The sequence below is a fragment of the Ochlerotatus camptorhynchus genome, unplaced genomic scaffold (assembly GCF_037179485.1).
Source record: "Ochlerotatus camptorhynchus isolate MF236.1 unplaced genomic scaffold, CSIRO-AGI_Acam_v1.1 ptg000063l, whole genome shotgun sequence".
In the NCBI taxonomy this organism is placed as follows: Eukaryota; Metazoa; Arthropoda; class Insecta; order Diptera; family Culicidae; genus Ochlerotatus; species Ochlerotatus camptorhynchus.
Window position 1 is genome coordinate 1,811,097 of NW_027040553.1, and position 15,457 is coordinate 1,826,553.

At 43.0% G+C, this 15,457-nt stretch overlaps 1 protein-coding gene and 1 long non-coding RNA gene across 9 annotated transcripts in view; both read left to right on the top strand.

The window, feature by feature from the left end:
- Window positions 1–11,486, top strand: part of wdb (widerborst) — a 182,100-nt gene extending 170,614 nt beyond the window's left edge. For all 8 annotated transcript variants that reach the window (XM_065216478.1, XM_065216481.1, XM_065216483.1 and 5 more), the window contains one exon: window positions 9,157–11,486. In XM_065216478.1, the coding sequence (XP_065072550.1) occupies window positions 9,157–9,508 (352 nt within the window). In that variant the 3' untranslated portion in view covers window positions 9,509–11,486. The remainder of the gene's footprint in view (window positions 1–9,156) is intronic.
- A 4-nt stretch (window positions 11,487–11,490) lies between these two features.
- On the top strand, window positions 11,491–15,086 carry LOC135696951 (uncharacterized). The gene is made up of 2 exons (XR_010517409.1): window positions 11,491–13,155; window positions 13,188–15,086. It is a non-coding gene; the product is annotated as an uncharacterized LOC135696951 (long non-coding RNA).
- Window positions 15,087–15,457: the final 371 nt, after the last annotated feature.

A 15,457-nucleotide genomic window follows, 5' to 3' on the forward strand; every position in this document is an offset into this window, starting at 1 on the left:
TGAATATGGAGTACAAATTTGGGCTCCATATCATGCTGTTCATGTACTGCGCATCGAGAGAATCCAGAAACAGTTTATAAAGTTTGCATTACGACGTCTGCCATGGACAAATCCAGATGGCTTACCTCCGTACGAGCATAGATGTGCACTTATTGGACTGCAAACACTAACAAATCGCCGAGTCTTTCTCCAGAGGATGTTCATATTTGACATGATTAAATAGTAATCATATTGACTGCAGTTGTTTGCTCGGGAACATCAATTTCCACACTCCAGCTCGCCGTCTCCGCAACTATTGCTTTCTGTGGACTCCCGGACATCGTACTGCTTACGGTTATAACAATCCTCTCGATAGATGTTGCAGACTGTTTAATGATGTGTGTGGTGTTTTTGATTTTAATATAAGTAGACCAGTTTTTAAGAATAGGATTAAGTCACTTCAAACAGTCTGTATGGCTAAAATGTCAAAGATGGTGGTTGAATAAATCAATAAATGTTCTGCAGATGGTTTTCAAGAGTATTATGGAGCAAATTATAAGGGAATAATAGAAAGAGGTCTTAGATGAAGTCTTAAGGTGATTCCAACATGGAATTTTTTTGGAGACCCTCGTCAAAAAAAATCATAATCCAGGATTTGGAGAACCTTCGTAAATTAATCAATTTTGATATTTCATGTTTCGAAAATGTTGTGATCCTGGATTAAAAAAAATCTCTTAGGAATCAGGAAGTTTAATTTAAAAAAAATCCAGACATGGAGAAGTATCCAAGATTCTGGAACACGAGAAGTTTTCAAGTTCCAAAACTAACAGAAATATTCGTAATTCCGAACTTCGGTGTGTTTTCAAAGTTCTGAAGTTAAACCAAATCATTTTATTTTTTTAATTCTAGCGCTTTGAAAATATTCAAGATTTAGGTAATCTTAATCCTTTAGTGTTTTTTTTTTTGTAAAGCTGTTCTCTTAAAACTGATTGTCATGTCTTAAAAACGTTTGCGGCAATCAACGTGTTATTTTACCAAAAATAATATATTGTCTAACGAATTATAATATAAAGACATTTTTTACCCAAATGAGTAGACATCCTGTCTTAGTGGAATCCCCTTGGTAAATATCCCTCAAAGTTCTTTCCGAAAAATTTGTTGAAATCCGCCTAGAATTTTCTTTCGGGAATTCGCTCGAAACCCTTTCCGGTACTCTCCTGAAGGTTTCCGTGGATTTCCCTTCGAAATCTTTGGAATTCCCCAGAAATTCCATTCGGCATTCTTTCTGAAGTTTGCTTGAGATCCCATTTTGGGTTTTTGTGTTGAAATTCTATTGAAATTCCTTTTCCTAGAATTTATTTTGGAATTTGCTTTGAATTCCGTCCCTTTAAATTGCTTCGCAATTACTTCTTATCTTCCCTCAACTTTCGTTCTGAAACTGTCACATGAAATTGCTCCTGGAATCATCTATTTTTTTCTGTGACCACCCTGCATTTCTTTCCAGAATTATCGTGGAATTTCTTGAGAATTTTTCATTTGGTGTTCACTAGGATTTTTTTTTTCTGGAATTTGTTTGGAATTCCTTCTGAGAATCCCTTGAAACTTCTTCCACCATTTTCATGGCATTCCGTCTGAAATTCACTTGGAATTTCTTGTGGAAATTTTTGTGGGAACTTGTCTGGAATTTTCTGAGGAATTCCATTTGAATACCGTTTGGAATTTCCTCACAATTATAGGGGAAATATTGGCTTCGGCAATACCTTAATCTATTATCGTCCTTGAGAGCTCAATTTTGGTATGTGGATACATTGTGTTTCAGAGTATCTATTGGCTAAATTTGAGTGCTCTAGGACTTTGTTTACCCCCCTGACGATAATAGGTTAAGGTATTGCCGAAGTCAACATTTCCCCTATTTGATTTTTTTTAATATTCTTGGTGTCACATCTGAAATTACCATAAAACTGTTTCTGGAAATCCTTTTCTAATTTTCGTTGGATTTTCCCAGCGAAATATCTCTGAAATTCCCTAGAAATTCCATTCGGCTTTCTTTCTGGTGTTTGGTTGAGATTCCATTTTGGATTTTTGTGTTTGAATTCTTTTGAAATTCCCTTTGAAATCCGCCTAGAATTTATTTTGGAATTCACTTTGAACTTTGCTTCGCTATTACTTCTGATCTTCCCTTAAATTTCGTTCTGTCAATTTTTCATGAAATTTCTTCTGCAATCCTTTCGATTTTTTTTCTGTAATTCTTATGCTATTTTTGCCCCAGAATTCCCTAAAAATCTTCCATCTGGTATTCGCTTGGATTTTTTCTGGAATTTGTTTGGAAATGCTTCCGGGAATCCGTTGAAACTTGTTCTGACATTTTCTTGGAATTGCTTCCGAAATTCTCTTGATATTATAATATGGAAATTTCTATGGGAATTTACCTGCAAATTTTCAATTTTTGGAATTCCATTTGAAAACCGTTTGGAATTTCCTCAGAAATTTTTTAATTTTATTTTAAATCGTTTTTGTTTTACTACTTTTGGTGTCACATCTGAAATTGCCATAATATTGTTTCTGGAATTCCTTTTGTTATTTTCTTGGGATTTCTTCTGGAGGACGACTGGGGTAAGGTCCTTCGTAGACAGTAGGTCTAGAATATATTTGAATGAATGTTATTGTGGGCTGTTAGTTTTCAAAATTACCAATTAGGATCTCTCTGAATTTGCCCACGGAGTCGTCTGGAAAATATACGAAGACTAGCTGAGTGTGCCCGGCCTTGCTTGAGATTCGATATTAGCTCAAGTTTATGCGCCGATTAAAAAAAAAGCATGCTATATTGTACGTAGCCCTCCCTCCCCCTCTCTTATCTAAGGGGCTACCCCCTATGACCTCCACCTGTCAAATTTGGTTCTGTTTCATTTGTATCGGATCCCCCCCTTACAGAAGGGGTAGGGGTCTCAAACCATCATAAGAACCTTCCACGGCCTTAAAAACCCCTGTATACAAATTTTCACGCCAATCGGTTCAGTAGTTTCCGAGTCTATAAGGGTCAGACAGACAGACAGACAGACAGACAGACAGACAGACAGACAGACAGACAGACAGACAGACAGACAGACAGACAGACAGACAGACAGACAGACAGACAGACAGACAGACAGACAGACAGACAGACAGACAGACAGACAGACAGACAGACAGACAGACAGACAGACAGACAGACAGACAGACAGACAGACAGACAGACAGACAGACAGACAGACAGACAGACAGACAGACAGACAGACAGACAGACAGACAGACAGACAGACAGACAGACAGACAGACAGACAGACAGACAGACAGACAGACAGACAGACAGACAGACAGACAGACAGACAGACAGACAGACAGACAGACAGACAGACAGACAGACAGACAGACAGACAGACAGACAGACAGACAGACAGACAGACAGACAGACAGACAGACAGACAGACAGACAGACAGACAGACAGACAGACAGACAGACAGACAGACAGACAGACAGACAGACAGACAGACAGACAGACAGACAGACAGACAGACAGACAGACAGACAGACAGACAGACAGACAGACAGACAGACAGACAGACAGACAGACAGACAGACAGACAGACAGACAGACAGACAGACAGACAGACAGACAGACAGACAGACAGACAGACAGACAGACAGACAGACAGACAGACAGACAGACAGACAGACAGACAGACAGACAGACAGACAGACAGACAGACAGACAGACAGACAGACAGACAGACAGACAGACAGACAGACAGACAGACAGACAGACAGACAGACAGACAGACAGACAGACAGACAGACAGACAGACAGACAGACAGACAGACAGACAGACAGACAGACAGACAGACAGACAGACAGACAGACAGACAGACAGACAGACAGACAGACAGACAGACAGACAGACAGACAGACAGACAGACAGACAGACAGACAGACAGACAGACAGACAGACAGACAGACAGACAGACAGACAGACAGACAGACAGACAGACAGACAGACAGACAGACAGACAGACAGACAGACAGACAGACAGACAGACAGACAGACAGACAGACAGACAGACAGACAGACAGACAGACAGACAGACAGACAGACAGACAGACAGACAGACAGACAGACAGACAGACAGACAGACAGACAGACAGACAGACAGACAGACAGACAATTCCATTCGGCTTTCTTTCTGGTGTTTGGTTGAGATTCCATTTTGGATTTTTGTGTTTGAATTCTTTTGAAATTCCCTTTGAAATCCGCCTAGAATTTATTTTGGAATTCACTTTGAACTTTGCTTCGCTATTACTTCTGATCTTCCCTTAAATTTCGTTCTGTCAATTTTTCATGAAATTTCTTCTGCAATCCTTTCGATTTTTTTTCTGTAATTCTTATGCTATTTTTGCCCCAGAATTCCCTAAAAATCTTCCATCTGGTATTCGCTTGGATTTTTTCTGGAATTTGTTTGGAAATGCTTCCGGGAATCCGTTGAAACTTGTTCTGACATTTTCTTGGAATTGCTTCCGAAATTCTCTTGATATTATAATATGGAAATTTCTATGGGAATTTACCTGCAAATTTTCAATTTTTGGAATTCCATTTGAAAACCGTTTGGAATTTCCTCAGAAATTTTTTAATTTTATTTTAAATCGTTTTTGTTTTACTACTTTTGGTGTCACATCTGAAATTGCCATAATATTGTTTCTGGAATTCCTTTTGTTATTTTCTTGGGATTTCTTCTGGAGGACGACTGGGGTAAGGTCCTTCGTAGACAGTAGGTCTAGAATATATTTGAATGAATGTTATTGTGGGCTGTTAGTTTTCAAAATTACCAATTAGGATCTCTCTGAATTTGCCCACGGAGTCGTCTGGAAAATATACGAAGACTAGCTGAGTGTGCCCGGCCTTGCTTGAGATTCGATATTAGCTCAAGTTTATGCGCCGATTAAAAAAAAAGCATGCTATATTGTACGTAGCCCTCCCTCCCCCTCTCTTATCTAAGGGGCTACCCCCTATGACCTCCACCTGTCAAATTTGGTTCTGTTTCATTTGTATCGGATCCCCCCCTTACAGAAGGGGTAGGGGTCTCAAACCATCATAAGAACCTTCCACGGCCTTAAAAACCCCTGTATACAAATTTTCACGCCAATCGGTTCAGTAGTTTCCGAGTCTATAAGGGTCAGACAGACAGACAGACAGACAGACAGACAGACAGACAGACAGACAGACAGACAGACAGACAGACAGACAGACAGACAGACAGACAGACAGACAGACAGACAGACAGACAGACAGACAGACAGACAGACAGACAGACAGACAGACAGACAGACAGACAGACAGACAGACAGACAGACAGACAGACAGACAGACAGACAGACAGACAGACAGACAGACAGACAGACAGACAGACAGACAGACAGACAGACAGACAGACAGACAGACAGACAGACAGACAGACAGACAGACAGACAGACAGACAGACAGACAGACAGACAGACAGACAGACAGACAGACAGACAGACAGACAGACAGACAGACAGACAGACAGACAGACAGACAGACAGACAGACAGACAGACAGACAGACAGACAGACAGACAGACAGACAGACAGACAGACAGACAGACAGACAGACAGACAGACAGACAGACAGACAGACAGACAGACAGACAGACAGACAGACAGACAGACAGACAGACAGACAGACAGACAGACAGACAGACAGACAGACAGACAGACAGACAGACAGACAGACAGACAGACAGACAGACAGACAGACAGACAGACAGACAGACAGACAGACAGACAGACAGACAGACAGACAGACAGACAGACAGACAGACAGACAGACAGACAGACAGACAGACAGACAGACAGACAGACAGACAGACAGACAGACAGACAGACAGACAGACAGACAGACAGACAGACAGACAGACAGACAGACAGACAGACAGACAGACAGACAGACAGACAGACAGACAGACAGACAGACAGACAGACAGACAGACAGACAGACAGACAGACAGACAGACAGACAGACAGACAGACAGACAGACAGACAGACAGACAGACAGACAGACAGACAGACAGACAGACAGACAGACAGACAGACAGACAGACAGACAGACAGACAGACAGACAGACAGACAGACAGACAGACAGACAGACAGACAGACAGACAGACAGACAGACAGACAGACAGACAGACAGACAGACAGACAGACAGACAGACAGACAGACAGACAGACAGACAGACAGACAGACAGACAGACAGACAGACAGACAGACAGACAGACAGACAGACAGACAGACAGACAGACAGACAGACAGACAGACAGACAGACAGACAGACAGACAGACAGACAGACAGACAGACAGACAGACAGACAGACAGACAGACAGACAGACAGACAGACAGACAGACAGACAGACAGACAGACAGACAGACAGACAGACAGACAGACAGACAGACAGACAGACAGACAGACAGACAGACAGACAGACAGACAGACAGACAGACAGACAGACAGACAGACAGACAGACAGACAGACAGACAGACAGACAGACAGACAGACAGACAGACAGACAGACAGACAGACAGACAGACAGACAGACAGACAGACAGACAGACAGACAGACAGACAGACAGACAGACAGACAGACAGACAGACAGACAGACAGACAGACAGACAGACAGACAGACAGACAGACAGACAGACAGACAGACAGACAGACAGACAGACAGACAGACAGACAGACAGACAGACAGACAGACAGACAGACAGACAGACAGACAGACAGACAGACAGACAGACAGACAGACAGACAGACAGACAGACAGACAGACAGACAGACAGACAGACAGACAGACAGACAGACAGACAGACAGACAGACAGACAGACAGACAGACAGACAGACAGACAGACAGACAGACAGACAGACAGACAGACAGACAGACAGACAGACAGACAGACAGACAGACAGACAGACAGACAGACAGACAGACAGACAGACAGACAGACAGACAGACAGACAGACAGACAGACAGACAGACAGACAGACAGACAGACAGACAGACAGACAGACAGACAGACAGACAGACAGACAGACAGACAGACAGACAGACAGACAGACAGACAGACAGACAGACAGACAGACAGACAGACAGACAGACAGACAGACAGACAGACAGACAGACAGACAGACAGACAGACAGACAGACAGACAGACAGACAGACAGACAGACAGACAGACAGACAGACAGACAGACAGACAGACAGACAGACAGACAGACAGACAGACAGACAGACAGACAGACAGACAGACAGACAGACAGACAGACAGACAGACAGACAGACAGACAGACAGACAGACAGACAGACAGACAGACAGACAGACAGACAGACAGACAGACAGACAGACAGACAGACAGACAGACAGACAGACAGACAGACAGACAGACAGACAGACAGACAGACAGACAGACAGACAGACAGACAGACAGACAGACAGACAGACAGACAGACAGACAGACAGACAGACAGACAGACAGACAGACAGACAGACAGACAGACAGACAGACAGACAGACAGACAGACAGACAGACAGACAGACAGACAGACAGACAGACAGACAGACAGACAGACAGACAGACAGACAGACAGACAGACAGACAGACAGACAGACAGACAGACAGACAGACAGACAGACAGACAGACAGACAGACAGACAGACAGACAGACAGACAGACAGACAGACAGACAGACAGACAGACAGACAGACAGACAGACAGACAGACAGACAGACAGACAGACAGACAGACAGACAGACAGACAGACAGACAGACAGACAGACAGACAGACAGACAGACAGACAGACAGACAGACAGACAGACAGACAGACAGACAGACAGACAGACAGACAGACAGACAGACAGACAGACAGACAGACAGACAGACAGACAGACAGACAGACAGACAGACAGACAGACAGACAGACAGACAGACAGACAGACAGACAGACAGACAGACAGACAGACAGACAGACAGACAGACAGACAGACAGACAGACAGACAGACAGACAGACAGACAGACAGACAGACAGACAGACAGACAGACAGACAGACAGACAGACAGACAGACAGACAGACAGACAGACAGACAGACAGACAGACAGACAGACAGACAGACAGACAGACAGACAGACAGACAGACAGACAGACAGACAGACAGACAGACAGACAGACAGACAGACAGACAGACAGACAGACAGACAGACAGACAGACAGACAGACAGACAGACAGACAGACAGACAGACAGACAGAAATTAATTTTTATATATATAGATATATAGATTAAAGACCCTTCGAGTACGTTAAACTCCGGAACATGCTGCGAAGTGTTTTCCAGAAAATCCTTTGAGCCCGCTCTGGAAGTTTTTTAAGCCTGCCATTTAGGTTTAATGGAGCTATGATAACTGTCCACAGACGGCTTTTGGATCAGCTCTGTGGAAGACACAAGTCTAGATAGAGCTGGAATTAGGCCGTAACAACTTTTGTAAACAATGTCATCTCTCGATGATATCTAGAAAGCCAAGGCTCGCTCACTTAAATCAACGTCACCATCTGATAGGGGAAGACTTCCCCTTCCCGTAGGTTATCTTGGTTTGCGTGGGTGTGCCTTGAAATTCGAGAAATCATAGAGACAAGTCATTTTTTACAAAAACTGTTACGCCCTAATTCCAGCTCTATCAAGAAGTCTAAAAAATGATTCGACAATATTCTCTGGGGAACTTCAAAGCCTAGCTCTCTAAATTTTACCTATGGAGCTAAACTTAAAATTATCTGAATTTTTCCCTAAAATGTCTCCCGGAAAAGTTACCATTGAGTTGAGGTTGTGTAAATCTGTCTCGTGAGGTTCTCTAGGTCTGTCCTCGAATTCTCCAGCCAGACCAGTCCCCTGGAGTGGCCTTTCCTAATTTGGCTCATTCTAGTGCAATTACACACTTACATAGGTATCCAAAACCAGTCCATTCGGAAGCCGTAAGCTCTCCTGAAGCAGCTTACACTAATGGTCTCAACTCTACTAATTCATTTCCTTTCATTTCTTTTCACTTCCACAACCGTCACCCACCGCCACGCAGAGAGAAGAAACGGGAACGAGAACGGGAAGAGCTGTGGAAACGGCTGCACGAGCTCGAGAGCGCCCGCCGACCCGATGCCGGCGGAGTGATAGCAGACGGCCCCGGCGGTTCCTCCCTAACGGCGGGTTCCGGGTCGCAGCTAAATCCCAACGCGCTATCATCCGCCACATCCACATCGTCGTCCTCGTCGCCGTCGTCCGTTACATCCGCTAGCAATTTGGCCGGGGCCGGCGGAGCCTCGTCGCAACCACCGCCCCCGGGCTTGATTACCAGTCACCAGCCTGCGTCAGCCTCCGCCACGACTCCCAATGCCGCCACCAACAATACCGCCGCAGCGCCGCTAAGCAAGTGATGTACTGAATAATATTACTTTTAAAGTCCCCTTTCCTAACAAAACCACAAGACCATACTACAAATGCCCCCCATGGCCCGCTCCGCCCTGCCTTCCCTGCCTCACTACCCCGGTGTGTGTCACCTACTGGAAGATGCAGCAGAATAGCTGCCAGACCCCGCCTGCCCCCTCCCTTTTCGTTCTTGCACAACTCATTCATTGGTCAGACACATTCTCTCACACACACACACATCATACACACTCACACGCGCACTTTGGAGGCGGCACATTCACACACACATACATACATACATACACACACACTCACTCAAACGCATCGGTTAGGCTAGTACACAAGATCCCCTTTTTCTGTTGAACACGTTGGAACAAGCTGTTGGCTGAATCCCTCAAAGCAGGTCGAAGCAGTTTAAGGGAGAAAAACGAAGGGAATGGAACATACTAACAAACACACACATCCTTAGTGAAGCAACATAAAAAAATGTCATAAGTTAAAATAAAGGAGAAGTATAAGACAACCAGACAAACTTTAATCAATTGTACGCTAACGAAGCAAAAAAAAAAACAAAAAGAAAACAGAAAAATAATAAAACAATCCTTTTATAGAATGAAATAGAACAACTAGCGAAAGCGCGCCGCGGGTGGCAATTTCAATGCAAGCTGTCTATCAATAACGAGAAGATGAAGAAGAAAAAAAGTTTTAACACAAACACAATTAGAAAACACAACAAGAATGGCAGAAACCCACTTTGCGCGGAATTTACAACGGATAAAAGAAAAAGAAGCAGTAGAACCAGCCAAAAGCGCCATCTTTTCACTGTCTTGCGAATCATTGGAGGAAGAAGGAAGCAGCAGAAAATATTCCCCTTTCACCGCCGAATTCTCAAATTCACACACACTCACTCACACTCACACATTCTCACACAAATAAAAGAAAAAGCAAACCAAATCGACGACGACGCATTATACTCAATAGTAACCGAAGTGTCAACAAAGCTGTAGTAAATTAATGAAAGTTTTCTCATCTTCTCGATGCACACATCCACCGGGAGTCGCTGGAAGAAGAGAACTAAAATAGGAAAATGATAGAATGGATTTAAACACTAGGGTATTTTAGGTCACTTTAAAAAAAAAATTAACGATGGATGGTGGAATCGTGAGGTCCAACGACAACAACAGCAACCAAAACAGCACCCACACACTCGAACAAAGCAAACACAAAACAGCATGTAGTGGTAGTAGTGGTAGTAGCAGTTTTTTCCATTCGTTTTGCTTAAACGGGATTTCGGCTTTGCACACAGAAAGCGCTTATTTTTAAAGCCGTCGTAGTGAGGAAAAAAGAGTACCCTTTGGTTATTTGATGTTGTTTGTTGTCAAATGCAGAGATGAACTAGCCTACGGCTAAAAATCTCTAGAATATAGTTTAAAGTGAGCTACGATTGCGAGACTAGCAGGACCTTCCAAATCACCATAATATATAGTAACATTCCGAACACGATGCCTCCTGTAAAATGTGTAACGGTAAATTGGCAATGTTTGAGAAATCATTGCTCAGCAATTTATCGATAGATTTTAAATCTATTGAAACCAAATAAATCTTTAAAGTATGTGGTTTTAAATGGCGCCAATAGATTGGAAATTCGTCAATAAATGGCTGAGCTATGATTTTTCAAACCTTGCAAGTTTGCCGTTACACATTTAACCGGAGGTATCGTGTTCGGAGTGTTAAAAAGGAATATGTTGGCTATTGATTGATGACGTATGGCCTGTGAATTTGCCTCCAATTTCGAATCATTGAGCACTCCGAAAATATTCATATTTACACCGAGAGCTGCAACGGTTTGCTAAAGTGATGTACCCTTGTGATTTCGGGCTTCCGGATGTCATTTCTGGTGGAATTCTGAGGTGGAAGATTCACTTTTGTCACTCTGTGCATGCAGAGCCAAAGCCCTCAACACGAATTACAGATGAGATACAACCTTGCCAGGTTACAGATAGCCGTGGCCCAACTACAGAAGGGTAAATACGCTAACCACATGCTTCGGTTCTCGGAATGGGGTCGAAGCCCCAGAGAGAGAGGATCGGCATCGGGGTGGTCGATCTGGAATTACGAAAGTTCGCTGCCAGGACTTCAAGCTCTGTCATACCGCTCAAATCAGAACCCACCCCAGGTCCAGTATAATTTGAATGATTTCAGAGATTGCTGTACGCAGAAATTCAACACTGAAGCACTTCGTCAGTGATTGCCTGCAAAACCAAGGGACTGGTGACCATGGGCTTTGATTGCGTGTTGATTTCAAGCCACAGCGAGCATCTCGTGATACGTAGAAGTAGTGAGTCCAGACTACTAACTGCGTACCACAATGCTTCCAGAACTGCCCCTCAAGATCGCTGTGTGTTTGACTCACGAGACCTTTGGGTGTGTCCTAGTCCGTAAGATTTCTAGACCAGTTTTATAAGGGCTCTGGACTTACATCACCAAATAGCAAAATAATAATTGAATTTCAGACTCGACCTTCTCCGATTTGCATGACACTTTAAAGCCTATTCTGCGCGGCGTGTGAGGTAAGGTGACTCGTTGTCACTAGTGAAGTGACAAATGTAACCTCGGGTGAGGTAACTTTCCATTTCATTTGCATGGAGACTCACCTCACCCTCGAGGTGACAATTGTCACTTCACCATCACTTCACTGTCACCTCACACGCCGTTTCGGAATTCCGCTGAATTTACTTCGCACGGTCTCCAGTTCCATGAGGCCTCTAAACTTGTCGCACTCTATCTAGAGACTAGCCTCACAAGGCCTCTAGATTTGCTAAGCAGGTTCTCCAAAGTCTTCTGGACTTGCCTCATAAGGTCTCCGGACTTGCATTATTAGGTATCTAGAATAGACTAACAAGACTTCTGGACATGTTCCATCGGGTTCCTGAGACAATTGACAACACCGTCTTCAACCAGAGGTTGCAAAGACTTACAATGAAAATTTCCACCGGTTGGACCATGAAGCCCACTTTAGCAGTCCCACAAAGCCGCTGGATCTATTCCCACAAGCTTTCAAGATTTATGGGACAATTCTGGTGTGGACTCATCCTATAAGGCCTTTAGACTAGTCCTAAGAGGCCGTCGAATTTGTCTCATAAAGCCTCTAGATTAGTTCACAAGGCTTCTGAATTTGGCACATAGGGCCTTTGGGCCTGACTTCCATAGGTCCATAAGGTCGCATGATTTGTTTCACAAGGCCGCTAAATTTACTCCATAAGGCCTCTAGACAAGTCCTCTGCATTTGTTTCATATGGCTGCTAGAATTGTTCTACAAACCCTCTAAACATGTCTCAATCTGCCGCCTTGGGACCAGCCTCACAAGATATCTGAACTTGTTCCAAAGGACCTCAAGATTTGTTTCGCAAGTCCTCCAAAGTCTCCTGGAGTTGCCCCATAAGGTATCTGGACTTTAAACATTAGGCATCTAGAATGGACTCACAATTCTTCTGGACTTGTCCCATAATCCCCCCTATTCTGCGAGTCACGTGACTCTCTCTGACCTGTGAGGTGACAATAGTCACCTCGTGTGAGGTGACTCTCCATTTGATTTGCATGGAGAGTCACCTCACACGAGGTGACAATTGTCACCTCACCGGTGAGAGAGAGTCACGTGACTCGCAGAATAAGGGGGAATGTCTCTAGATGTATCCCATCCGACCTCTGAACTTCTCTAATAAGAGATCCACGACTAGTCCCATGAGGCCTCCTGACTTATTCCCTCAAGCCTCAAGCCTTCTAGATTTATGTGGACTTATTCTATAAGGCCTCTAGACTGAATTTGGCAGTTCATTTGGTCTCTGGGTAACCCCTGCTAAACGTCAAAATGGTGTGCCCTCAAACCGGTAGCTAGCAGAAATCCAATTCTCGTGCAAACCTAATCTTCTTCATTGAATATAAAGCCATCCACATTCCCAATTCAACAAATTGCAAAATTCCGTTCTCTTTATTTATCGAACGATTGTCGCCACAATCATCTCCGCGGATGTCACTTTTGTATTCACTGGTACGGTCACGTTGGACAGTTCACTGCGGTTTGTTTACGTTACAAAAGTAATTGTTTCAATTCTCACTGATCTGTCAAAAGTGACTATGTACAACGAAAAGTCACCGCCATCTTTTGTGTTTTGACATCTGCTTTAGCGTCTAGATTTGATTACTATCTCCAACACATAAACACATGCCCTTACACACACACACACATTCGACCATTCGGTAGGCAGAGCAACACTAACAAATTGAAACAAATCCACAGAGAACAGTAGTTTTGCATTCACAAAACAAACAAACAAGCTAACCCTAGAGTACTACTACCAACCGAAACAAAGCAGGACAAAGTGGGAAGATAAATGCTAAACAAAAATACAAATATAATAATCGCGCGGAATAGTAGTTGTAACCTTAATAGAAACACACTGACACATGTATACATGCAAATTACACACAGCAACAAAGAGAAACACACACACACATATACTTTTTTTTCCAGGTGTGCGTGGTGAGAGCAAATGTGCAAGCGAGCGAGCAACCGAGCGAGAAATTCATTACCATAGTAACCTACATTCAACAGAGACATTCACTCACTCACACACACACACACACTGACATACAAAAACGGACGGCTGAGATGGCGAGTGTGATTAAACAACAGAAACAAGTGGTGGGCAAATAATGCACGCGTGTGCGTGACTTCAGATTCTGATTAATCGGTAAAGGAAAAAATTAAAATAAAAGTAAAACACACACACACACTTACATGCAGAGAAAACAGAAGAAGAAAGAAATGTATTTGTTGTAGTTATATTAAAATTATGATTATCATTATTATTACTATTATTATTGCTATACACGATAAAGAGGTAGTAGTGGTGAGTGGTGCGAGTGAGTTATGGGCATGAGTGCGAAATTAGAACAAACAAAAACCAAGAAAAACAAGTCTTAGCAGTGTTCTCGGATTAGTATGAGTAAAATAGAGCAACACTCACACCCACAAACACATCTACACAGAAAACATACATTCACAAACACTCAGTCATTAAACACTGTTGTTCGGAAGCTGAGTTTCCCTCCATTCTTCACACTTACACACGCAAACAAATGTCCCATTCTGAGCTAGTGGAAAAAAAAGAAGCAAACAAAAATAAGAAGAAGAAAAACGAGCAAACTATTTTCGTTTCATTTTTACGCGCGCGCGCCTGCTTTGTTCTATAAATATACATCAAGTAAACATATTTAGACATGTAAATGTATCAAATTAGTATGTGTGAGTGCGAGAGCGCGAGAGGCAGAGTGACAGTTACACAATCAAACTTTGTTGCGGCTATGTGTGGGTGCGTGCGTGCGAGCGTACGTGTGCGAGCGCATTTGCAGGAGCGCTATGTTTTTTAGTGTTAGGCGAACAAAGAAAACAAAAAAAAAATACTTAGGAAAAAAACAAACACTTTGTGTTAGTGTGATTGAAAAATAAACAAAGAAAACGCTATAAATCACCTGTGGAAGTAAGAGAAACAGAAGAAGAAAAAAAAACTAGAATGCCGCAACTATTGCTAAACAATTAAAAAAAAAGAACTGTGCTTCAAAACTATCTAGAGAAAACAAAAAAAAAAAAAGAGTCCTGAAATAAAGTAAAAACCAGGATTAGCCTACTTAACAAAAAATGAGAAAATGATGAAAAAAAAAAGCAGTGAAAGGAAACTAACCTGGCGTGCAAAACAAAACAGAGAATCCAGAGAAATCCAAACAAATCGTAGAACTACACAAACACACATCCACAAACACGCAACCCTAGTCGAAGTCGAAGCAAAGTCAAAAAGCAGTGAGAGAGAAAGAGAGGAATCAAGTCTCAGATCAACACACACACACACACACACTCACACATTGATAGACAAGGAACGGGGAAATCACAACCCATCTGA